This window comes from Ceratotherium simum, chromosome X, assembly GCF_057802395.1.
Source record: "Ceratotherium simum simum isolate JZ-2026a chromosome X, ASM5780239v1, whole genome shotgun sequence".
Classification (NCBI taxonomy): Eukaryota; Metazoa; Chordata; class Mammalia; order Perissodactyla; family Rhinocerotidae; genus Ceratotherium; species Ceratotherium simum.
This window is the reverse complement of record NC_141940.1, coordinates 21608471-21633306: the sequence shown is the minus strand read 5'-3', so window position 1 is coordinate 21633306 and position 24836 is coordinate 21608471. Positions and strand designations below refer to the sequence as shown.

The 24836-nt window shown below is 36.6% G+C and overlaps 1 protein-coding gene across 1 annotated transcript; it reads left to right on the top strand.

Moving 5' to 3' along the window:
• The first annotated feature begins 15272 nt into the window (after positions 1–15272).
• Positions 15273–15917, top strand: CCDC169 (coiled-coil domain containing 169). The gene has a single exon (XM_087426834.1). It carries the CDS (start codon positions 15273–15275, stop codon positions 15915–15917), a length of 645 nt encoding a protein of 214 aa, XP_087282960.1.
• Positions 15918–24836: the final 8919 nt, after the last annotated feature.

Below are 24836 nucleotides of genomic sequence, written 5' to 3'. Positions count from 1 at the left end.
CAGGAACATTAGAAAAATCCAAACTAGAAACTATTAAAAGTGGTAGCCCTCAGGGAATGAGACTACAAGTGAGGAGGAGAGGGGCAGGAGATAGTTGCTTCTTATTATAAATAAATCTTTTGGCACTATTTAATTTTTCCCCACATGAATGTATTAATTTATTAACATATTTTAATGTTAATTATTAAAAAGGGATTTTACAGAACAAAAAATATATGGGTCCATGAGGCTTTATATTAGTGGTTCTCAATCAGGGGCGATTTTGACCCCCAGGGGACATTTGGCAATGTCTAGACATTTTGGGTTGTCACTATTGGGGGAGAGTGCTACTGGCATCGGGTGGGTCAAGGCCTGGGACGCTGCTGAACATCTTACAATGCACAGGACAGCCCCACAAAAGAATTATTCTACTCAGAATGTCAACAGTGGTGAGACTGAGAAACTTTTTTTTTTTTTGTGAGGAAGATCAGCCCTGAGCTAACATCTATTGCCAATCCTCCTCCTTTTTTTTCCCTTTTTCTCCCCAAAGCCCCAGTAGATAGTTGCATGTCATAGTTGCACATCCTTCTAGTTGCTGTATGTGGGACGCTGCCTCAGCAGGGCCAGACACGCAGTGCATCGGAGCGCGCTGGGATCCGAACCTGGGCCGCCAGTAGCGGAGCGCGTGTACTTAACCACTAGGCCACAGGGCCGGCCCCGAGAAACTGTTTTACATAAATGTGTGGATGATAGATCCATAACAAATTAGTAAGGAAAGTTATGGCTGTTTAGTAAATAGAATTAACCTCTGAGAAGAACATAACGTAGGAAAACTACCATACTATCCTACAATCCATTCTTTGGTGCCTCTGTTAGAGAAAAATTCTGGACTGAATGCTTGTTCTGATGACAGTGCTAGGAACATGAAAGGCATAGTAAATATAAAGGGATTGACTGACTTCGGTCCATAGATCCTTATACAAACCTTCGATATGTACAAGTGCAAATGGCTGTTCATCCCATATTACCTCACTCTCGCTATACTACCTCTTCCTGCCAGTCTAATTCACCCCCTCTGCTCTCCACAAATCAACACTCAACACTCCCATCTTTCTTTTATCCCAAACCCCAACTCCAAGATTTCTCCCAGACCATAACTCATGATGGAATGCCTTTGCTACACCTTCAAGCCAAGATTTGTCCCTTCTGTCGTTTACACAGCACCTCTGTGATGAAATCTTCTCCCACTCCTTGGAAAAGAGTGAACAATTTCTCACTGATTTCATCTTGCATAAAAACACAACGCCCGGGGCCGGCCCCGTGGCTTAGCGGTTGGGTGCGTGTGCTCCGCTGCTGGTGGCCTGGGTTCGGATCCCAAGCACGCACCGACGCACCGCTTCTCCAGCCATGCTGAGGCCGTGTCCCACGTACAGCAACTGGAAGGATATGCAGCTATGACATACAACTATCTACTGGGGCTTTTGGGGAAAAAAAATAAATAAAATAAAATTGTAAAAAAAAAAAAATCACAACGGCTGTCTTGCTCAACAACCTACCAAAAGCATCTACTTTTTCACAGACCAAACTAAGTAAATATTTAACATATGGATCTGTCAGGTGTTTTGGTTGCTGTGTATTCATGATAAACGCATCTGCGTTAGTGTTATGTCCAATTAGAAGTGGTTTAAACAAATGTTTTGTGATCTGCTTTGGGAATATGGTTTCCACCTCAAGGAGCAATATTTTCATGCTTCCAGGGACTGAGAGCCTGCTAGGAAAGGGGAAAGATCCTGTTCCAGAATCAATGCATTGTGGAATATCTGCAAAATGAAACACAAGAGACTAGTAATGGTGGTTGCCTTTAGGGGAAGAAACTGGAGAACTCGGAGATAAGGATGGGAAAGAGACCTAATTTTTAGTGTACACCCTTTTATAACTTTGGAATTTTGCTCCATATGCATATATTAGCTATGCAAAAATATTAATTTTTATATGAGTATGCTGTACAAAACTACAATATTTTGATCTCAAACCAAATTCCAAATGGATGTAAAATTATCATGTTTCTTTTATTCAAAAATGAGGTATTAAATATATATCTTGGCAATCTGTTAGACTCTGAATCCTACACTGAGAAAAAACTAAAAAGAATTAGTCTGCAATTATATGTTCCTCATTGATATGATTTTCTTTAAATTATGGAGAAATAGGCAGAAGAAAATTGACCTAAACTATAATGTCCATATACTTCACTAAAGCAACAATTTTAAGGGTAACTGGAAGTCTGAAAAAATGCAATGGCAAAATTTTAATTACATTTTAATATGATATATAATTGATTGACCAGGAGTTCTAAGCACTCTGTGTTATAGATGACAAGAGAAGACCATTATATCCAGGAATAAATAGTTCTCTGCCTTCTTTTAATTTGGATGTAAGGATGATAGAGACCAAATCCCTTGGGATGAAAGAATGCTTTATTGTGAACTCCGTTTCCTCAAAATTTCCACATTACCCCAGTGACTGTAATACCAAATGTCACATGTTCAAAACAAGCATGGAAATGTCCCTCGTCCAAACTGAGCCTCTAGTATGAAGATACACTCCTTTTTTACCTGACCTCTAAGGCCCTTCTGAACGTGAGAATGTCTACCAGCCCTCCGGCCATCCAAGGTAAATGGTCATCATTCTGATGTGTCTTCCCCTGGCAACTCCAGGAAATTGATTTTAATTCCCATTGATGAACCTCACCCTACCGGCACTTCCTATCACATCTTGCTTCTAATCTCTGAATTCATCTGCACAGAAGGTAAGCTGAAGACTAATTTTCAAAAGGTGATGTGAGTATGTTAAATAAAAAAAGAATGTGCTTCTTAACCCCTCTTCTAAATGGGGAAGGAATCAGGCTAAGCTAAATCAGCTAAAACAGGCTATCTACCTACTTGGAGCTATTCAGTATACCTCTGTCCCTCCACTCTCTGTGTTTCTGTTCTGGGTTGAATAATATCCTATCACTTATTATATTTATCTGTAGAAATTTAATCTTTGTTATTCTAAAATTAAAAAGTCATCTCTTCACCCTTACAAAGTCTGTTCCTATCTGCTACCAGCTTAATTGGTTGTGCATGTACACTGATATATTCATCTGCTCAGGCTGCTATAACAAAATACATAGACTGGGTAGCTTCAACATTGACATTTATTTTCTCACAGTTCTGGAGGCTAGAAGTCCCAGATCAAGGAGCCAGCTGATTCGGTTCCTGGTGGGAGCTCTCTTCCTGGCTTGCAGATGGCCACCTTCTTGCTGTGTCCTCACATGGCCTTTCCTCTGTGGTGTGCAGTGAGAGAGAGATCTCTGGTCTCTCTTCCTCTTCTTATAAGGACATCAGTCCTCTCAGATTAGGGTCCCACCCTGATAACCTCACTTAACCTTTATTACCTCCTTACAGGCCCTACCTCCAAACACAGTCACACTGGGAGTTAGGGCTTCAACATGTGAATTGAGGGTTGGGGGACCATTCAGGCCCATAACTGGTTTAACACTAAAACAGACTGTTTCATATTTTAGTAAATTAGCAGGTTATTGGAGATATATGCAGAGGGCACGTATCTACCTACATACATACAAACACTTACAACTGGCCAAGAGACAAAGCAAACAGATTGTTTCGGAATTGGTGGATATGGTGCATAGAATGCATTTGGGGAAGGAGGAATAAGGATATTAGGGAGGAACTGGAAAAATCAGCTGATAGAATAGAAAAGAAGGAGCAACAGCACCCTATACTGGCAGTCTTTAACCAGGAGAATGTTGAGTTAGTAGGAAAATCTTGCATCAACACAAACAAATTCCACAAGGTCAAATAGGCTGTTTTCAATCCCCAGTCCTCCTAATATCCACCGGGGCAAAGCTCTGCCCGGCAGGCTGGAAGAGGAACGTTGGCCTATCCTGTCCCATCCTGATTGCAGGCTCACAGGAGAGTGGCAACTATTTCCCTTTGACTCACTCTCTACAGTATTGTGGGCAAAGAAGTGCTTAAATGCTTTTGATGGTGACAATTATTGAGAAAAATGGAATATAAATGGCTACTGACAAGTCTCATTGTAACAACTTTTATAACCCCATTATTAAGGAGATCAATATCTTCATATTCCTAAATAAGAGGTAATCACATGTCTAAAGCCTCTTCGTCCCTCACTTATTTTGTTAAAATGCTATTCTCATTTATTCTCCATCTTTTCCCCCTGGGTGTGCATTAGTTACTATGGAAACATTGGGATACCATAGTTTGAGCCTCTCAACATTCCCAAATTCTATGAAGTATGAAGCAAATTTATATCAAAGTATTGAGGGAAGGAGCTATTGCTGAGGGTTATAAAGGAATGCAAGACAAACTAAAATGTGTGGCACTGCCAGACAACCACAGGCCTCACTTAGACAGTACCACAGAAGGGATAAGTTTTATCTCATCTGCCCACTCTGTGTACCAGAATCCTGACTGTAGTTATCAATGAGTTTATCTTAGTCCATTCGTGCTGCTATAACAAAATACCATAAACTGGGGGACTTATAAACAACAAACATTTATTTCTCACAACTCTGGAAGTTGAAAAGTCCAAGATCACGGTGCTATATTCAGTGTGTGTTGAGAAAGTGCTTCCTAGACAGCCGATGCCTTTTCACTGTGCCCTCACATGGCAGAAGGGGCAAGAGAGCTCTCTGGGGTCTCTTTTATAAGGGCACTAATCCTATTCATGACGGCTCCACTCTCACGACCTAAGCACCTCCTAAAGGCCTCATCTCCTAATATCAGCACCTTGAAGGTTAGGTTTCAACATCTGAGTTTGTGGGTGACACAAACATTCAGTCTGAAGCAGAGGTCTACTAAGTGAAGATGTTTATAACAACATCAACATGGATTCTTTCCTTTTTTCCTGTAATTATCATTTATTTATAAACAATTTGTATTTTGTTTCATTTCCACTTTAACCCAAGAGTTTTTAAATGAGTCATTTTAAATTTCTAAGTGGCCAGATTTTTTTCTTTGCTATTGTTTTATTGTTAATTTCTCTTTTTTACTTTATTGTGGCAAGAACCTTTGCCCACATGTGTGTGTGAGTACCTACTATATATCTTGACCACAATGTGCCACATACAACTAAAACTGAATTTATCATCTTCTCTTTTGAACCAGATACTCCTCCATATTCTTTACTTCAATTGTAATACCACATCTACCCAATCACTCAAGCTGGAAATCTGCAAATCACCTTTGCCTCCTCCCTTTCCCATATTCACTAAATTAAATCAATCACAAAGCCCTGCAAACTTTACCTCCTAAAAATTCTTCAAATTTATCCCCTCCTCTATAGCTCTTCTCTGACATTATCTATGAAATAATGCTATGAGAGATAAGGATTAAGCTCACTTATACCACTCCCACCTCCCATCCATCCCTTCCAATATAGTTTTAACATTATTTTTATTTCCTCTAATGGTTATCTTTTTCACTTTAAATAACATGCATAAACTTATATTTCCTGCTTCATCAACCATAGGTAGCTTCTCCTAACTGCTCAATTTGTAAGATAGACTTTAGTGTCCTATATTTATCTCTACTTCTTCTCACCCTTACCTCCCATCCTATGTCCATTTTGCCACATCTCTATTTTCACACTTGTCCAAGCCATCATCTTATCAAGCCTCCTATCGGGTGTCCCTATTTCCCCTCTTAACTCTCCACACAACAGCCAGAGTGACCTTTTATGAGTATAAATCAATTTCTGCTTCTGTCAATGGCAGACTAACATTTCAGACTAACGATCCCACTGAGAACAACCATAAAAGCTGATCAACACATAAAAAAGTTGGGGGTCACATTGAAAGGCCACCAAGCTAGCAAGGAATTGAGAGGGCAAGATTCTGGAGAATCGAGAGAGAGAGAGAGAGAGAGATAAAGAAATGGGCCAGACATCTGCCCGACATTTGCCAATTTGAAAGCTGTGGACTGAGGAGCTAAGAACCTGAGTAGAAAACAGTGCAGAAAATAATGGCTGAGAGTCTGAGAAGCTGAGTAGAGATTTCAGAAGTCTCATGGAACTGGGTAGGGGAAAATGGAGTTGGGTGCCCATGAAGGAGGAAGAGCCCTGTAAATACCACAGAATTTCAGCTGAATCCCCCAAAGCGCCATGACTAAGAGTATGAGAGAATGGGAAACAGATCAGCCCTCATAACCACTGAAGCCCAGTCTCAACCTCTAATCAGATTAAGGTGACCTATCCCTACCTTGAGTGTTTGCCAGAGTAAAAAATCAATCCCCTCTGGAGGAAGACAGAATCAGCCAGCACCTCAAATTATCTCTTCAACTTTTTATACACCCAACATTCAATCATTAATAATGAAACATGCAAAAAGGCAACTGCTGACTAAAAATCAGGAGAAAAATAGACAATAGATACAGATCCACAGAAGACCCAGATATTAGAGTTCTCAGACATAGACTTTAGAATAATTATAATTAATATATTCACAAAATTGAATGACATAATGGATAAATACAGCTATAGAAGATTGGTTACATATAGGAGGATTATATTAAGAAAAATGGGAGTCAGGTTTCTCACTGTTAATCCACTGAGAGGGCCTGGGAGCAGCAACACCCTTGTCTTAGTCAGCTCCGGCTGCTATAACAAAACGCCATAGACTTGGTGGTTTAAACAACAGATATTTATTTCTCACAGTTCTGAAGGCTGAGAATCTGAGATCAGGGTGCCAGCATGGTCAGGTTCTGGTGAGAAGCCTGTTCTTGGTTTGCAGATAGCTACCTTCTCACTGTAATCTTCCCATGGTGGAGAGAGCTCTGGTCTCTTCCTCTTCTTGGAAGGCCACTAATACCACCACGGGGGTCCTATCCTCATGACCTCATCTAAACCTAATTATCTCCCAATGACCTCATCTCCAAATACCATCACATTGGGGATTAGGGCTTCAACATATGAATTTTGTGGGGGCACAAAAATTCAGTCCATAACAACTCTAATAACATTGATCACAACTAGCACCCAGATCTTGGTTTCTAAATACCATTCTCCACTGAAAGGAACCAGGGCTTTTTGGAGAAAAGGCTAATTCTATGACTGGGGCACAGAAAGTATAAGAGGAGCTTAAAACTTCTTTTTGTCCCTAAAAGTAAAGAAGTGCCCAAAGAATGATGGGGAAATGTCAAAAGGACACAGAAGCCAGCCTAAAAGGGCTCCCACTAAGGGCTAAATTTGAGCATCACAGTAAATAATGATAGTAATAGATTAAAACACATTGAATAAAGTAGGAAGTCATGAGTCCATACTGATATGAATGAATGAATGAGAAATTTGATGAGGAACTGCAGAGTTAGACATATAGATACAGATATAGATATAGTTTCAAAGTACCTGTCTACAAAACACTTACTAATTGCAAAGGGAAAAAGAATAACCTTACAGTGGAGAAGCCTGGAAGACACCACCTTAATACAATGAAAGAACAAAGCATCACTTCTGTGGTATTCCTGCCAAAAACTCCTCATGAATATAATTATGAGGAAACAGATAAACCTAAGTTGTGGGACATTTTACAAAATAACCGGGCTGTAATCTTCAAGTGTCAAGGTCATGGAAGTAAAGGAAAGACAGAGGAACTGTTGCAGATTGAAAGACACTAAATAGACATGACAACCAAATGCAATGCTTCCTTCTGAATTGGATTCTTTGGCTATAAAGGACATTATTGGCAAAATTGGCAAAACTTAAATGGTATCTGAGTATTGAATGATAGCGATGTATCAATGTTAATTTTCTGATTTGATGGTTATATTGTAGTTTTGTAAGAGAATGCCCTTTGTTTTTTTAGGAAATATACATGGAAATATTTTGAAATGATAGGGCATCATGTTAGTGACTTACTCATAAAAGGTTCAGGGAAAAAATTTCTTTGTACTGTACTTAAAACTTTTCCATAGGTATGAGATTGTTTTAAGATTTTTTGAAAATGTCTTATGGGGTTTAAAAAACATAATGAACTAAAATTCATGACATTAACAGCACATGACAACACCTCAATTTACAACGGAATAAACTGAGTCAAAGTGTTGAAAGTTCCTTCCATTAAGCAGTGGTAAAAGTACTAATTGCAGGTAAGTTTTAGTCAAGAATACATGTTGTAATTTTTAGGTTAACAATTAGAAGAATAATAGAAGAAGGTATTAATAGTAAACTAAAAGATGGAAAATAGAATAATACAAAACACATCATACTTACTGACCCACTTCCAAGGAACAGAGTATGGGAAGGGAAAAAATAGTAACTTTACAATGGAGACACCTGGCAGACACCACCTTAATCAAGGTTAATATGATCAGTGATAAGTCATGTTGATAGCATGTACCCTCTGATATGATGTGATGAGAAAGGCACTTTGTCTCTGTGGTATTCTGTCTCAAAACCCAATATCCCAATCTAATCATGAGAAAAACATCAGAAAAACCCAAATTGAAGGACAGTCTACAAAATACCTGGCAAATTCTGCTCAAAATTGTTAAGGTAATGAAAAACAAAGACTGAGAAACTGTCACAAATCAGAGGAGACTAAGGAGACAAGACAACTAAATGCAATGTGATACTGTGGGATTGCAGTCTGAAGCAGAAAAAGAACGTTAATGGAAAAACTAGTGAAATTCAAATAAAATCTGAAGTTTAGTTAATGATGTGGCAATGTTGGTTTCTTAATTTCAACAAATGATAAGATTAGGGGAAATTGAAATTAGGGGAAATTGAAACTGGGTATATGGGAACTTTCAGTATTATCTTTGCAACTTCTCTGTAAATCTAAAATTATTCCAAAATAAAAAGTTTATTTAAAACAAACTTCATAAATCCAAAAATAGACAAGAAAGGGGAAAAAGGAAACAAAGAACACATATGACAAATGGGAAACAAACAGAAAGATGGCAGATATAAACCTAAATGTATCAATAGTTACATTAGATATAGTTACATTAATGTAACGTAACAATAGTTACATTAAATATAATTTGATTAGTACTCCAATTAAAGAAACAGTCCAACTATACGAAAAAATCAACCATATGCTGCTTTCAAGAGACACATTTTAAATGTAAGGATAGGGCCGGCCCCGTGGCTTGGTGGTTAAGTGCACGCGCTCCGATGCTGGCGGCCCGGGTTCGGATCCTGGGTGCGCACCGAGGCACCACTTCTCCGTTCATCCTGGGGCCGAGTCCCACATACAGCAACTGGAAGGATGTGCAGCTATGACATACAACTATCTACTGGGGCTTTGGCGGGAAAAAATAAATAAATAAAATCTTTAAAAATAAAAAAATAAAAAAAATAAAAAAAAATAAATGTAAGGATACAAAATGGTTAAAAATAAATGGCAAAATGACATATCATGCAAGCAATAACGAAAATAAATCAGGATAATTATATGAATATCAGACAGAAATAGACTTTAAGGGAATCAGCATTATAGAGATAAACAGGGACTTTTCATAATGAGAAAAGATTTGATTAACAGGAAATTATAACAATCTTAAAATTATATATACCTCATAACATCGTCAGAAAATATATAAAGTAAAAGTGACAGAACTAAGAGAAAAAATAAAGAAATGCACAATCAAGTTGGGAGATTTATACACATATCCCCCAGTAATTGGTAGAAAAAAATCATTAAGCATATAGAAGAGTTGAACAACATGAACAACAAACTTGACCTGACAAATACAGAACACACACACAACACCTGAAGAATACATATTCTATTCAAGTGTAAATGAAACATTCACCAAAATTGGCCATACTATGAGCAATAAAGCTAGTCTTAAAAAATTTCAAAAGACTGAAATCATACAGAGTATGTTATCTGACCACAGTAGAATTAAGCCAGGAATCAATAACAAAAAGATAACAAAAAAAAAAATCTCAATTTGAAAATTATATAATACACTTCCAAATAACCCAGGGATCAAAGGAGAAAGAAATAATAATGAAAAAATAAGTTGTACAAAAACTTGTAGGATGCTTCTAAAACAGTAATGAAATTTAGAACCTGAAAGGCACATATTAGAAAAGAAGTGTCTTAGCCACGGTTCCCCACAGAAGAACACCAATTGAAACAAGATTTTGAATGCAAATAGTTTATTTTGGAAAATGACATCAAGGAATAGGAGAGGGAGACTTGGATGAGCGGAAAAGGGAAGAAGGGAAAGCCAACCCAAGGGTATGAGGTTACCAATCTGGTCAACACCATGGCCAAGTGGGGCTCGATCTCAGTGGGGGTCCTCCGAGGGAACAAGTGGAATATGACAGAATTGTCCATTGAAAGAACAGAAGAGGGAAGAACTTATCCACAGACTCACCACCAAGGGGGAGAGTTGTCCAATGGGGAGTTAACACCCTTGCACTTCCAGGTTACATATGCATCAGAAGAGCTGAGTGAATTCTAGCAAGCATCCCGCAAGGTGGCCCCAGAAAAGCCCTAGAACAGAAAGCAAAAGATAAGCACTCCAGCTGAGTGCCTCAGCAACAAAATTTAAAAGTTGGCAGAGATATATGAGGAGAGACATGAGATATGTCTGATAGAATGAAAACAAATGTTAAATACATTTTCAGATCAATGATAGGTGAGAGAATTAATCAAAAGCAGACCCATACTGGGAGAAATGCTAAAGGAAGTTCCTCAAGTGGAAAAGAAATAACACCAGATGGAAATTCAGATCTTCAAGAAGAAAAGAAGCCTATTGAAAATGAAAATATGTAAAGTAAATATTTAAAAATCTATTTTTTATATCCTTAATTCTTTAAAAGTCAATTGACTGTTTAAAGCAAAAATAATAACATGAATTGTGGGGTTTATAATATAGGAAGAAGTCAAATATATGACAACACGAAAGATAAGAAGGAGTGAAAATAGAATTATTGTAGTAATGTTATTATATAATATGTGAAGTTGTATAATTTTAATTTAATTAAACTGTGAATAAATTAAGGATACCTATTGTAATCCCTATAGGAACCACTAAAAAAATTATGCATTTATAGCTAAAGCAAAATATTTCTATTAATTATATTATATTACTATACTGGATATAGCTAAAGCCAGGTAGAATGGAATACTAAAATATAATTAATTAATCCAAAAGAAGATAAGAAAGGAGGAAAAAAGAAACAAAAACAGAGGGACAAATAGAAAACAAACAACAAGATAACAGACAAAATCAACTATATCAATAATTACATTAACTATAAATACCAATTAAAAAGCAAAGACTGTCAGACTGTATCTAAATAAAGGTAAGACCCAACTATATGATGCTTACAAGAAATATACTTTAAATATAAAGACAGATAAGTTGAAAGCAAAAGGATGAAAAAAGATATCCCATGCAAACACTAAGCATAACAAAGATGATACAGCTCCATTACTATAAGGCACATGCACAATGCACTTCAAGACAAGGAGTGTTACCAGAGATAAGAGATAAAAAAAGGTCATTTCGTAATGATAAGAGTCAATTCATTAAGAAGATATAATAATCCAAAATATAAATGAACTTAATAACAAAACTTTAAAATATATGAGCAAAAATTGACAGAATTAAAAAGACAGACGAATCCACAATCACAGGCAAAGATTTTAATATCCCTCCCTCAGTATTGCTATAAGTACACAAAAAAAATCAGTAAAGCTATGGAGGATTTTAACAACACTATCAACTAACTTGATCTAACTGATTTATATTCATAGAATACTATACCCAACACTCTTTTCTAGAACACACAAAACATTCACCAAGATAGATGATATACTAGGCCATAAAATATGTCCATAAATTTAAAAGACTTAAAATCTTACAAAGTATATTCTCCAACAACAAAGAAATTCAATTAGAAACCAATAATAATAAATTATCTAGAGAATCCCCCAAATGATTGTTTCTGCTTCTAGACAAGATGGATTAACAGTTACTGGATTTACGCTCCCAACCTGAAACAACCAAATAACCTAGACAATACATATATGAAATGGTTGTCAAGACATTGAACATCAGATAACAAAGTACAACGATCTCTGAGATGTGGAGAACAAATGAGGGTAGCTCTACAATTACTCCATCTTACTGCCTGGAGAGAGTTTCAAGGCTGTGGCACATGAAGGAGGAACCTAGGTTGATGCCAGCAGACTCCCAAAGTTGAGATGGAGCTGAGAGTCCAGGGACAATATGGTGACTAAAGTTCTCAGATTAGAGTACCAGAGAGAAGAAAGCTGCATAGAAAGAGAACCTCAGAGATTTTCGGAGAGTCCTCCTCAAGGATCCATATGAGTACGGACCAGCACATGTGTGTGAGGAAACTACAAGGCTGGGGAAAGAACCATCTAAAAAGATTAGAGGTAACAGTGCCTGGCACTCTCACAAGACTAGGAAAGTTGTCTGTTCTCACCAGCCAGATTGAAAAGCTCAAGATTCATGAGCCATTGGGTAGAATACACAGAAGGGTCATACCTCAGTAGTGTAGAATAATTAGTGCTAGACCAAGCACTACTCCAGTCCCACATAACAAATCCTAAATGTAAGACCCAAAAGGATCAAACTGTTTCTGAGTAACTTAACTGTATCTCAAAACATAATTCAAGAATATTTATAAGAATACAAAAATATGTAGCACTCAACATGGTAAAATTTACAATGTCTGGTATCCAATAAAAAATTACTATGCATGTCTTAAAATTAGATTGTGATGATGATTGTACAACCCTATGAATATATCAAAAAAATTGAATTGTACAATATATATTAGTGGAATGTATGGTATATGAATTACATTTCCAAAAGGTGTTCCAAAAAATGACTAGGCATGGTAGGACTTCCACGACGGCCCAGCGAGGACCTTGCCAAATCCTCTCCCCCAAAAAGAATGATAAAACTGGATGAAAATGTCAAAACCAACCATTTCAGAACCCTGGAAATTAACCAAAAGCCTACAAAACATTGAAAAGTGTATATATGAGAAAAGCTACTGAACTACAGCAAGAACAGCAGGATCTGTGGTATTTTAACTTGGGACTGCTCCCATGCCCCCAGTTCCAAGGTGCAGTAGCCTTGGGGACTGGAGGACTGGCAGTCTCACGGTAGCTGAAGGGGCTGACGCAATTTGAAGCTCTGCAGAAGAGCTCCATGCCCAATAGTGATATCAGGGGCAAATAATCAAGGAAGGCCAGCAACATAGCTACATAAGGCTGTGATACTGGTTAGAGCAAGCAACAGATCAGTCAAAAATTTAAAAAGAAAAGCTGGAAAATGAAATGGCCATAAGGAGCTTTGATAACCTCCCATATATTTTGGGGGGATCTGGAAGGCTGTGTGCATACACAGTGCTGCACATATGCTCAGGGGAGACCAGAGATGGCCCCAGTTATCTACTCATTCATGGCTGACCTTGAGGCCCTGTACAAGCAGAAAGTGGAAACCAGAGAAGACTTGTAAAACTGCCTGAACTCAGAATGAGTGTACCAACACATGCACAGATTCCCTAGGAAACCTTACTGGCTCAGTGTTTAAGCAAAATCTCTGACCAATAATTAGCTGACCACTAAGCTATAATGACCCAAGGGTGAACTCTAGGTAGCGAGGCTTAAAAATAAGAACAATATTAAAAAAAAAAAAACAGATCAGAGATTCCAGTTGTCACACACTGCAGAGGAAATAGACACTACCTAATTAATCCAAGTAAATCACTAAACAAAACCAAAAATAATAATAATAAAAAAAGAACAAAGGTGCAGCCCATACGGAGAAAAAAAAAACAGCTTATATAAATTGTCTCTGGGAGGGCCTAGATGATAGATTTAGTACATAAAGATTTCAAATAAGCTATTATAAATATGTCCAAAGAACTAAAGGAAACCATGTTTAAAGAATTAAAGGAATGTATGATGACAACTAATCCCATAGAGATTGTTAAAAAAGAGATACGAATTATAAAAAAGAAATGAATGAAAATTCTGGAGTTAAAATGTACAACAACTGAAATGAAAAATTCACTCAAGCAGCTCAACAGCAGATGTGAACTGATAGAAAAAAAGAATCAATAAACTTAAAGGTAGATCAATAGAGATTATCCAGTCTAAAGAACAGAATGTAAAAAGAATGAAGAAAACTGAAGAACCTCAAAGGCCTGTGAGACACCATCAAAAACACCACATATGCATAACGGGAGTTCCAGAAGAAGAGAGGAGAAAAAAGGGACACAAGTATTTGAAGAAATAATAGGTGAAAACTTCTCAAATTTGATTTAAAAAAAACAAACAAACATTAATCTATACATTCAAGAAGCTCAATGAATTTGTGGGAGATCAAAATTGGCCACCCTGAAATATGTCTCTTTATCTTGATTATTTTCTCTGACAGACATTTGACCTCCCCCACCAACTGCCTAAAGGAATTTAACTCTGGGTATGGACAGACTGGCAGGGTCCTTGCTAAGCCCGTTCTTATCAAAGTTCTGTTTACCAAACATTTACATTTGTAAAGGTATCTCCCTTTCCGTACTGGGAAGAGGGGGAGATGGACTTATCTCTGGAAACTCTTATCAGTATGGAAGAAAAGGACTTAAATATACATACTCTTTATTACTGTCATTTCTGTCTCCCTCCTGTCTCCTCCCCCACCCCCAACATCCTCCTTTGTCTTTAGCTGAAAATAGTATTTAAGATGAGAATCTCTGCCATTTTGTTGAGAAACTTAGTTTCCCTGGTTTCTCTCATGTATACATGTTATTAAACTTGGTATTATTTTCTCCTGCTAACCTGTCTTTTAATTATTTGGCCAGGCATAAGAACCTTAAGGGAAAGGGCGGAGGGGGATTCTCCCTCTTCCCCAACAAATTAAAGTAGTCAAACTCAAAGATATTCACAGCTAAAGGATCATAGTCAAACTATTGAAAGCCAAAGAGAAAAACTTGAAAACAGCAAGAGGAAAATTACGTGTTATATACAAAGAAGCCACAGTAAGATTAACAACTGACTTCTCATCAGAAACAATGGAGACAAGAAGGCAATGTTATGACATATTCAAAGTGCTGGGGGAAAAGAACTGCCAACCAAGAATTCTAGGAGTCAGTTCACCATGGCAACAGCTCATGACAACAATTTCTCCTCCCCAGCTTCTGGGAGTCCCTTCAGGTTTGCCCTAAGCTGTGCTGAGGGGAAGGGCGTGGGAGGTCTCTGACCTGACACTATGGGAGACAAAAGAGGTGATAACTTCGAAGGTATGAGCACTGAATGCCTTAAACTGGAGTTATTGGAAGAAATCCATAAGAAAAACTTAGTAGAACTCTCAATAATTGAAATAAGACAAAACATAGTAGAACTGGAAGCCAAACTCAATACTGACAAGGAAGGCAGTGAATGGAAAATCCGTTATGAGACACAACTTGAACTGAATGATCATCTAGAAAAGCAAATTATTACTCTCAAAGAAAAACTGGAAAAAATCCGTGCAAATCCTTCAGATAGACTATCTTCCATTCGTGTCTATGAAAGAATGCCAGTGGAATCCTTAATTACATTACTTACACAGCTGGAAAAAGAAAAAAGGATTTTTGAAAATCAAGTGAAAGACTGTGCACTTAGACTGGAACAAGAATCAAAGGCTTACCACAGGGCCATTGATGAACGCCGTATATACCTAGCTAAAATGTCTCAGGTCTCTGGCTCACACCAAGTTTCTAAAAGGCAACAGATGGATCAACTGCATAGAAAGAAAGATAATCTAGTGAAAATCGGAAGACATAATCCAGGTAATCAGAAGTTAGCAAATGCCAAGAAAGAACCAGCAAAAAAGATTACAAGATCAAACCATCTTCCAAAACTCAACCCATGATTCCAGAACTGAGTGGATTTCTATTTCTTCCCTTTTTTCATCTGTAATATTCAACTTGTGAAGTTAATGTTCAAGACATTTTTCAGGGAATGAAATAGATAAGAAAGAGCTATTAAACCTCTTTAGCTCCTCTTCCAGAAGTTTGTTCCTTTGTCTGCATGAAAGTAATTTTCTTAGTAACTTAGTTTAGACTCAAAAATAACTTTGGAAAGTAATTTTAGTGACCTAAAATATCCAATAGCAGTGTTTGTGATTCTTAAAATATCCTAGGAGGGGCCGGCCTGGTGGCTTAGCAGTTAAGTGCGCGCGCTCTGCTGCTGGCGGCCGGGGTTCGGATCCCGGGCACACACCGACGCACCGCTTCTCTGGCCATGCTGAGGCCACGTCCCACATACAGCAACTAGAAGGATGTGCATCTATGACATACAACTATCTACTGGGGCTTTGGGGGAAAAAAGGAGGAGGATTGGCAATAGATGTTAGCTCAGAGCCGGTCTTCCTCAGCAAAAAGAGGAGGATTAGCATGGATGTTAGCTCAGGGCTGATCTTCCTCACAAAAAAAAAAATATCCTAGGAAACCTGAGATTTGTCCTCATTACACCTGCTTTTAATAATATATCCATGATCTGCTCTCATAGTAACTTTGCTATTATATTTGGTTTCTAGTTGGCTGTTAGCTAAAAATGTGAGTTCATCAAAACTTTTTGCTATTTTAGGCTATATCATGTTCATTTTTTGAAAACCTAAGGTTTAAACAAAACTGCAAATCAAATTCATTTTAAACTTGAACTTGAAATTTCATGGTATTGTGGAAACAGCCTTCAATCAGGAATTAGCTTGGTTATAGTCTCCACTCTGCCATGAACTTATGAGATCTTGGGAAAGTCCCTTCACCTGATTTTTACTTCCCATGCCTGTAAAATGACTGAGACAAACTATGCAACATCTAAGGTTTCTTACCATTCTAGAAAACCAATACTCATCCAACTACAAGTTCCTGCCACTTAGCACATGGTGATTTAAGTCATTTTGTAATGTTTACTAATTTATAGTGATGGCCTAGTTTTTTGGACCAAACTTTGCAAGTGTCCACCATACTCAAGTCTGGAAGTGGAGATAGATAGAATGAGGATAGGATAAGCGTTCTTTTAAGGCATTTAAAAAATTTATTGAACTCTTCCATTCACATTTAGACTATTTTCTTAATGGTCACATAGGTCTGGAACATACATATAATTAATTTGCCCAACTTAATAAGTGAAATTATTGGACTTCAAATTTCCAGAAATCATCCAGTGGTAAGTATAGTTTCTAGCTAATGGTGTTCTCACCCTATATCTGGCATTAAAACCTAAATTCTATTCGGTATTACCGGTAATGAATACCAAATGCATTTCTATAACTGTCTCTATAGATATTCACTTTATTTCTTTAAGGAAGAATGCATAAATTTTATATAGCCACATAATTTTATATGACTTTAAAATGTAATGCAGTGAAATATAAAGTAACTTCCTATAAATTACTCTACATTGGAGTTGTTTGGAGATATTTTCCCCTGTTCTTAATCAAGCTAACTACACATATTAGCTATCATGACCCATATTATTAAACAAATACTATATTTTTATGTTTTATACCATCTTAGCATTAGCAGCAAATTGATCATTTGAATATTAGTAATAAATATAATCATCACAGATCATCACTGAAGAATAAACAAGTTTGTTTCTCTCATACAGAGGAAAGCCGTTGTAGGGATTGGACTGAGGAACAGTTAAAATTATCTCAATCATTGCGATGGTATATTACTTGAACATTTTATCATGGGGACTCTATCACGTTTAAGTGTTAGTTCTGTAGCAGCTACTTTGGAATACTTCCAGTAGTATAAAAAACAAATGGAAGACTCTCTAAGATCTGTGTTCTCATATGTTTTGCCACTTCTAAGCTTCTGACTTTGAGTAAATCACTTTTCATTGCCTCACTTTCATCATTTGTAGAGTTGGGAATATTTACCCTAACTATTGCCTTGGGACTGCTGTGCAGGTCAAGGATACTTAGTAAATATTTATTTATTTACTTCTTTGTACCTTATTTCCCTCTAAAAATAGGGAAGGGTGTGAGTTAGCTTTTACTAAATGTAGAGGTATAAAAACAACACTCATCTTTATAAAAGATGAAAATAAAAGTTAGTTTTGCAAGAATTTGTGGCTAAGAAAAACTCTAACTTTAAGCTTTCTAGCAGCCAGTACAAAGAAGGAATAAGTCACAAAGCTCTCATATATTTTTTTTTTGTAGAAGGAATATACAAGTAGAGAAAAAGCTTTACCTAGTTCTAAGCTCGGAAGATAACTTGTCATGTAAGGTTTTACAAGAAAACGCAATTATTTATTGCAAAAATGATAGTTTGAGGTCCTTTTTTAATACTGAAATATGTATTAAAATCATTATTTTTTAAGTTCAGAATTCATAAAGCAAAAAAATCAGTAAAACAATATTTAATATATTTCAAATTTTAAAATGTCTAAATGTATTACAAAATATCAGAAATACTATTTATAAAAACAAATGTTGCTAAAATCAAGAGGACAAATAATAACAAGTGTTGGCAAGGATGTGAAGAAACTGGAAGCCTCCACTGCTGGTGGGAATGTAAAATTATGCAGCCACTTTGAAAAATAGGCTGTCAGTTCCTCAATAGGTTAAACATAGAGTTATCATATGATCCAGCAATTCCACTCTATGTATAGCCAGAAGAAATGGAAATTTACATCCACATAAAAATTTGTACATGAATGTTTATAGCACCATTATTCATAACAGCCAAAAAGTGGAAACAAGCCAAATGTCCATCAACTGAATAATGGATAAACAAAATGTAATATATCCAAACAATGGAATATTTTTTTAATTTAATTTTTTTATTGATGTCATAATAGTTTGTAACATTGTGAGATTCCAGTTGTACATTATTATTTGTCAGTCACCATATAAATGTGCCCCTTCACCCCTTGTCCCAACCCCTCAACCCCCTTCCACCTGGTAACCACCAAAGTGTTCTCTCTGTCTGTGTGTTAGTTTATCTTCCACATATAAGTGAAGTCATACAGTGTTTGTCTTTCTCTGTCTGGCTTATTTCACTTAATGTAATACCCTCCAGGTCCATCCATGTTGTTGCAAATGGGACGATTTTATCTTTTTTTATGGCTGAGTATTATTCTGTGGTATATACATATACCACATCTTCTTTATCCAATCATGTGTTAATGGACACTTGGGTTGCTTCCACTTTTTGGCTATAGTGAATAATACTGCAATGAACATAGGGGTGCATAAGCCTCTTTGGTTTCAAACAATGGAATATTATTCAACAACAAAAAGAAATGAAGTACTGATATATGTTATGATGTGGATGAACCTTGAAGATAATATTCTAAGTGAAAGAAGCCAGTCACAAAATACCACATATTGTATAATTCCATTTATATAAAATGTCCAAAATAGGCAAATCCATAGAGACAGAAAGTAGATCAGTTGTTGCCAGGGGCTGGTGGAACCAGGGCGAGGGTTGATGATGGGGAGTGACTGCAAAGGGTACAGGGTTTCTTTTTGGTGTGATGAAAATGTTCTAAAATTGATTGCTATGGTTGCACAAATCTGTGAATATAGTAAAAACCACTGAACTGTACACTTTAAATGGGTTAATCATATGTTATATGATTTATATCTCTATAATGCTATTAAAAATAATTCTATATGTAACAAAATAACCCTTAAAAAGTGAAGGCCCCACAAAAGAAGACATTCTTTAAAAAAAACAAAGCCTAAGAGAACTAATTGCTATCAGACCCACCTTATAAATAATTTTAAAAGGAAGTTCATCAGGCTGACAAGAAATTGTAACTTGAATCTACACAAAGAAATAGAGTACCAGTAAAGATAATTACATAGGAAAACATAAAATACAATATAAATGTAGTTTTCTTTCCTTCTCACAACTGACTTAAAATGCATCTGCATAAGACAATAATTATTAAAATATTGTTGGGTGTAGAATATATAAAGATGTAATGTATGTGATAAAAATAGCACAAAGGAGAGGAGAGGAAAGGGAGCTATGTTGGAGCAGTTTCTGTATACTACTGGAAATAAGTTAGCATTAATGTGAAGTATGCTGTTTTAATTTAGGTTGTATATTGTAATCCTCAGAGCAACCACTAAGAAAATTATTCAACAAATAGAGTAAATACAGGGAATTAAAATGGCACACTAGAAAGTATCTATTTAATGCAAAAGTAGGCAGTAAAGGAGAAATAGAAGAGAAAAAAATACATGAGACATAGACAATAGCAAAATTACTGTTATAAATAATTATATTTACATTATAATCAATAATTAAATGTAAATAAAATAAGCACTACTATAAAAAATAAGAGATTATCAGACTAGATTTAAAACAGGATCTAACTGTATGCTGTCTAGAACAGATACACTATAGATTCAAGACACAAATAGGTTGAAAGGATGGAAAATGATATACTACGCAAACAGTAACCATAAGAGAGCTGGAGTGACTATACCAATGCGTTAGTTTTCCATTGCTGTGTAACAAATTACCACAAATTTAGCAGCTTAAAAAAATACTCATTTATTAGCTCACAGTTCTATAGGTCATAAGACCAGGCAGATTGTCTGCCTAAGGTCTCAAAAAGCCAAAATCAAGGTGTTGGCCAGGCTGGCCTCATCTGAAAGCTTTAGGGAAGAATCTGTTTCCAAACAAAAAAAGAATCTGCTTCCAAGTTCAAAGAATCTGCTTCCAAGTTCAAGTTTTTGGCAGAAATTCAGTTCATTGCAGCTGTAAAACTCAGGTCCCCATTTCCTTTATACATGGTTTCCACTGTTTTCATGCAAACAGTGAAGCATCAAATCCTTTTTGTGCTTTGAGTCTCTGAATGATGACCTCTTCTAGCATCAGCCAGAGAAAACTCTCTGGATTTAAAGGGCTCACGTGATTGGGTCAGGTGTACCCAGATAATCTTCACACATTAAGGTTAACTGACTTGAAACTTTAATTACATCTGGAAAACTAATCACTTCATAGCAGTTCCCAGGTTAGTATTTGATTGAATAAGAAGGGAACAGAAATCTCGTGGAGCCATCTTTAGAATTCTGCCTACCACAACTAATATCAGATAAAATAGATTTTAACACAAAAAATTACTAGAGAAAAAAATGACATTCTATAGTGATAAAGGGTCAATTCATCAGGAAGACACAACAATTATAAGTACACACTTAAAAAAGGAGCACCAAAATAAATGATACAAAAACTAACAGGGCCGGCCCCGTGGCTTAGCGGTTAAGTGTGCGCGCTCCGCTGCTGGCGGCCGGGGTTTGGATCCTGGGCGCGCACCGACGCACCGCTTCTCCGGCCATGCTGAGGCCGCGTCCCACATACAGCAACTAGAAGGATTTGCAACTACGACATACAACTATCTACTGGGGCTTTGGGGGAAAAGAAAGAAAGAAAGAAAATTATAAAAAAAAAAAAACTGACAGAACTGAAGAGAGAATAGTCTCCAATATTCTACTTTCAATAATTAATAGAACAACTAGAGAAAAAAGTCAGCAAGGATAAAGAAGACCTGAACAACACTAGCATACAATTTGACTTAAATTATCTCTATAGGACATTCCACCCAACAACAGCAGAATACACAATCTTTTCAAGTGCACATGGAACATTCTATATTGTTTATGTTTATGGTGTAGGCCAGGCCATAAAACAAGCCACAATAAATTTAAAAGGACTGAAATTTTTTTTAAAGAATTTAAATTTTACAATGTATATATCTGACCATAACGGAAGTAAATTAGAAATCAACAACAGAAGGAAATTTAGGAAATCCAGAAATATTTTCAAATTAAACAATATATTTCTAATAACCCATAGATGAAAGGATAAACCACAAAGGGAATTAGAAAGAAATTTGAACTGAATGAAAACTAAAACACAACATGCTAAAATGTATGGGATGCAGCTAAAGCAATGTTTAAAGGGAAAATTATAGCTTGAAATGACTATGTGAGAAAAGAAGAAAAATTTCAAGTAAATAATCTAAGTTTTTACCTTAAGAATCTAGAGAAAGTAGAGCAAACTAAACCCAAGGCAAGCATAAGATGGAAATAATAAAAATTACAGCAGAAATCAATGAAATAGAAAACAAAAAAAATAGAGAAAAATTAGTGAAATCAAAAGTTAGTTCTTTTAAAAGATCAGTAAAATTGATAAACCTTTCGCTAGACTGACAATGAAAAAAAGACAAAAGACTTAAATTACTAAAGTCAGGAATGGAAGAGGGGACATCACAACTGACCCTACAAAAATTAAAAAGTTTATAAGAGAATATTATGAACAAGTTTACACCAACAAATTAGATAACTTAGATGAATGGACAAATTCCTATAAGATAACTGCCTCAAGTTTGGCCAAGTATGTTGTTTTCTGGGTCCCATCCTTTATTAGGGATATCCTAGCTAAGGGACAGAAAGCAGCAACATTCCACTGAGCTCTATCATGTATGACAGTTAGCAGTGCCATTCCCATAGTCTAAGAACTCTCATTGTTCACTCAATTAATCCCAGAGGGTTTCCCAGATAGCCAAGGGTGTGGGGGAAGGGTGGCTTCCTCCAGCACCCTGGCATCTGGCAAGGAACTGAGGACATGGAAAGTCACCCACTCCTGCAGGTAGAATATCTCAGAGGGCCCATGGTTGGTTCCATCCTGTTTTAAGGAGGCCTTTGTAGCCGTACTGAGCTTGTGAGGTGCTGTTTCCATGACTCAAAGCATAACAGGCAGCTGAGTATGGAGGGTTACTGGTTCAGAGTCTGTGAGAGCCTCTGTTTTTAGGAAAGCCCAGTAGGTAGCCAGTCATTTTTTGTTTTTATGGTGTATAGCATGAGGCCGAGAGGGGCAATTTCTTGTACCGAAAGCCCTTGGGCAACTTACGGCCATAGGAAGTGGTTCAGAGACTCCAGGAGGTATGAGAAAAGGTTGCCAAAGCTTCTTTAGTGAAAGAGTTTGGGGGTGGGGGGCGCTAACAAGATTGCCTGTTGATTTTAATTTGGAAATAAAATTTGTAAATGAGGAATATGTTATCATTAGAATCCAAGAAGAACTAAAAGATGTTGGATTTGTATATCCTTAATGAGTGTGTCTAATGAATCTCCTTGGAGGAGAATGTTATCAATGTAATGTCATACCCGCGCTCCTAGAGGAAGGTGGATGTAGTTAAGATCTTGTCTGTAAAGATTGTGTGCGACGGTAAAGTTGTTAAGGTGCCCCCATGGATAGCCTGGAGAAGGTGTATTGTGTCCCTTCAGAGGTAAAGGCAAACTGCACCTGAGAGGCTGTTAAAATAGGCACTGAATAGAAAATGGTAGCCAAATGTATAAGAGCAAAATATTTACCAATTGTTGACCGAACAGAATCAGTAATTTTAATAAGACTGGATATCTGATATGGGGACCTTGATGGATGGGACCACAGCATAAAGGTAGTAGTAATCCATCATGAGGAGTACTCCCACACATGCCTTATTTCTTTTCCTTTTTGTAGATTTAAAAACAGGCAAAATTGGGCTGTCAAATGGAGAAGGAGTGGGGATAATCACCCCTTTATTAATTCTTTTTTTTAAGATTGTTTTGTTTCTTGGCTTTTAAAAAAAAAAGACAATTTTTTTTACTTATTTGTGTGTGTGAGGAAGACTGGCAACAGATGTTAGCTCAGGAAGATTGTCACTGAGCTAACATCTGTGCCAATCTTTCTCTATTTTGTATGTGGGATGCTGCCACCGCATTGCTTGATGAGCATTGTGTAGTTCTGGGCACTGGATCCGAACCTGCAAACCCCGGGCCGCCAAAGCGGAGCGTGAGAATTTAACCACTAGGCAACCGGGCTGGCCCCTAATTAAGTCTTATATAATAAGTTTTAATCCTTGATCTCCCAGTTTTCACTTATAAGGGGCCAGGTTTACTATTTTAACTGGGGGTATGTGGGGTCCCATTTTGTTAAGCCAATTTGTAAGTGTCAAAGACTTACTTTAATTTTAATATATTATTTATTGTGTCAGAGCATCTGTGTCCAATACACAATATTTTAGGGTAATGGGTATTGTGACTTTGGAAATTTAGGCAAGGCTACAGTTAGAATGAGGCATACCCATTTTCTCTTCACCTTATATTTAGTTACCTTCTTAAGATTATAGGGGACCCAATGTTTACATTTAGTGGGTCCCTAGGTATAACTATAATTTGAGTCCCATCTTGATTAAGTCCATAAAGTTCTTGTCAATTGGTGTATTTTAGCAAATGTTAAAGTTAATTTAGAACCAAACTGTAGAGGCACAAAAGCCAATCAGCACACTTTTTATTGTTTTGCTATATAAATTCTTCAGTATATGAATTTTGGATTTCCAACTAGATCAAATTATGGGACTTTAAAAAAATTTATTTATATATTACATATATGTATATACAATTCATCTATTATATATTTATATTAAAATATTATTTATGTATACATACTTTAATTACCTTTTATTTTCTCCCCCTGTATCTTGGGGTTTGTTTTATTTATTTTTTTATTGAAGTATAGTCGACATATAACATCATATGACTTTCAAGTGTACAACAGTGATTCAACATTTATATACATTATGAAATTATCACCATGATAAGTCTAGTTACCTTCTGTCACCATACAGTTATTACAACATTATTGACTGTATTCCCTATACTGTACATTACATCTCCCTGATTTATTTTTTAAGCTTTTGTACAGCAAAGGAAACTATCAACAAAACAAAAAGGCAATCTACTGAATGGGAGAAGAAATCTATCAATAGGGGTCTTTGG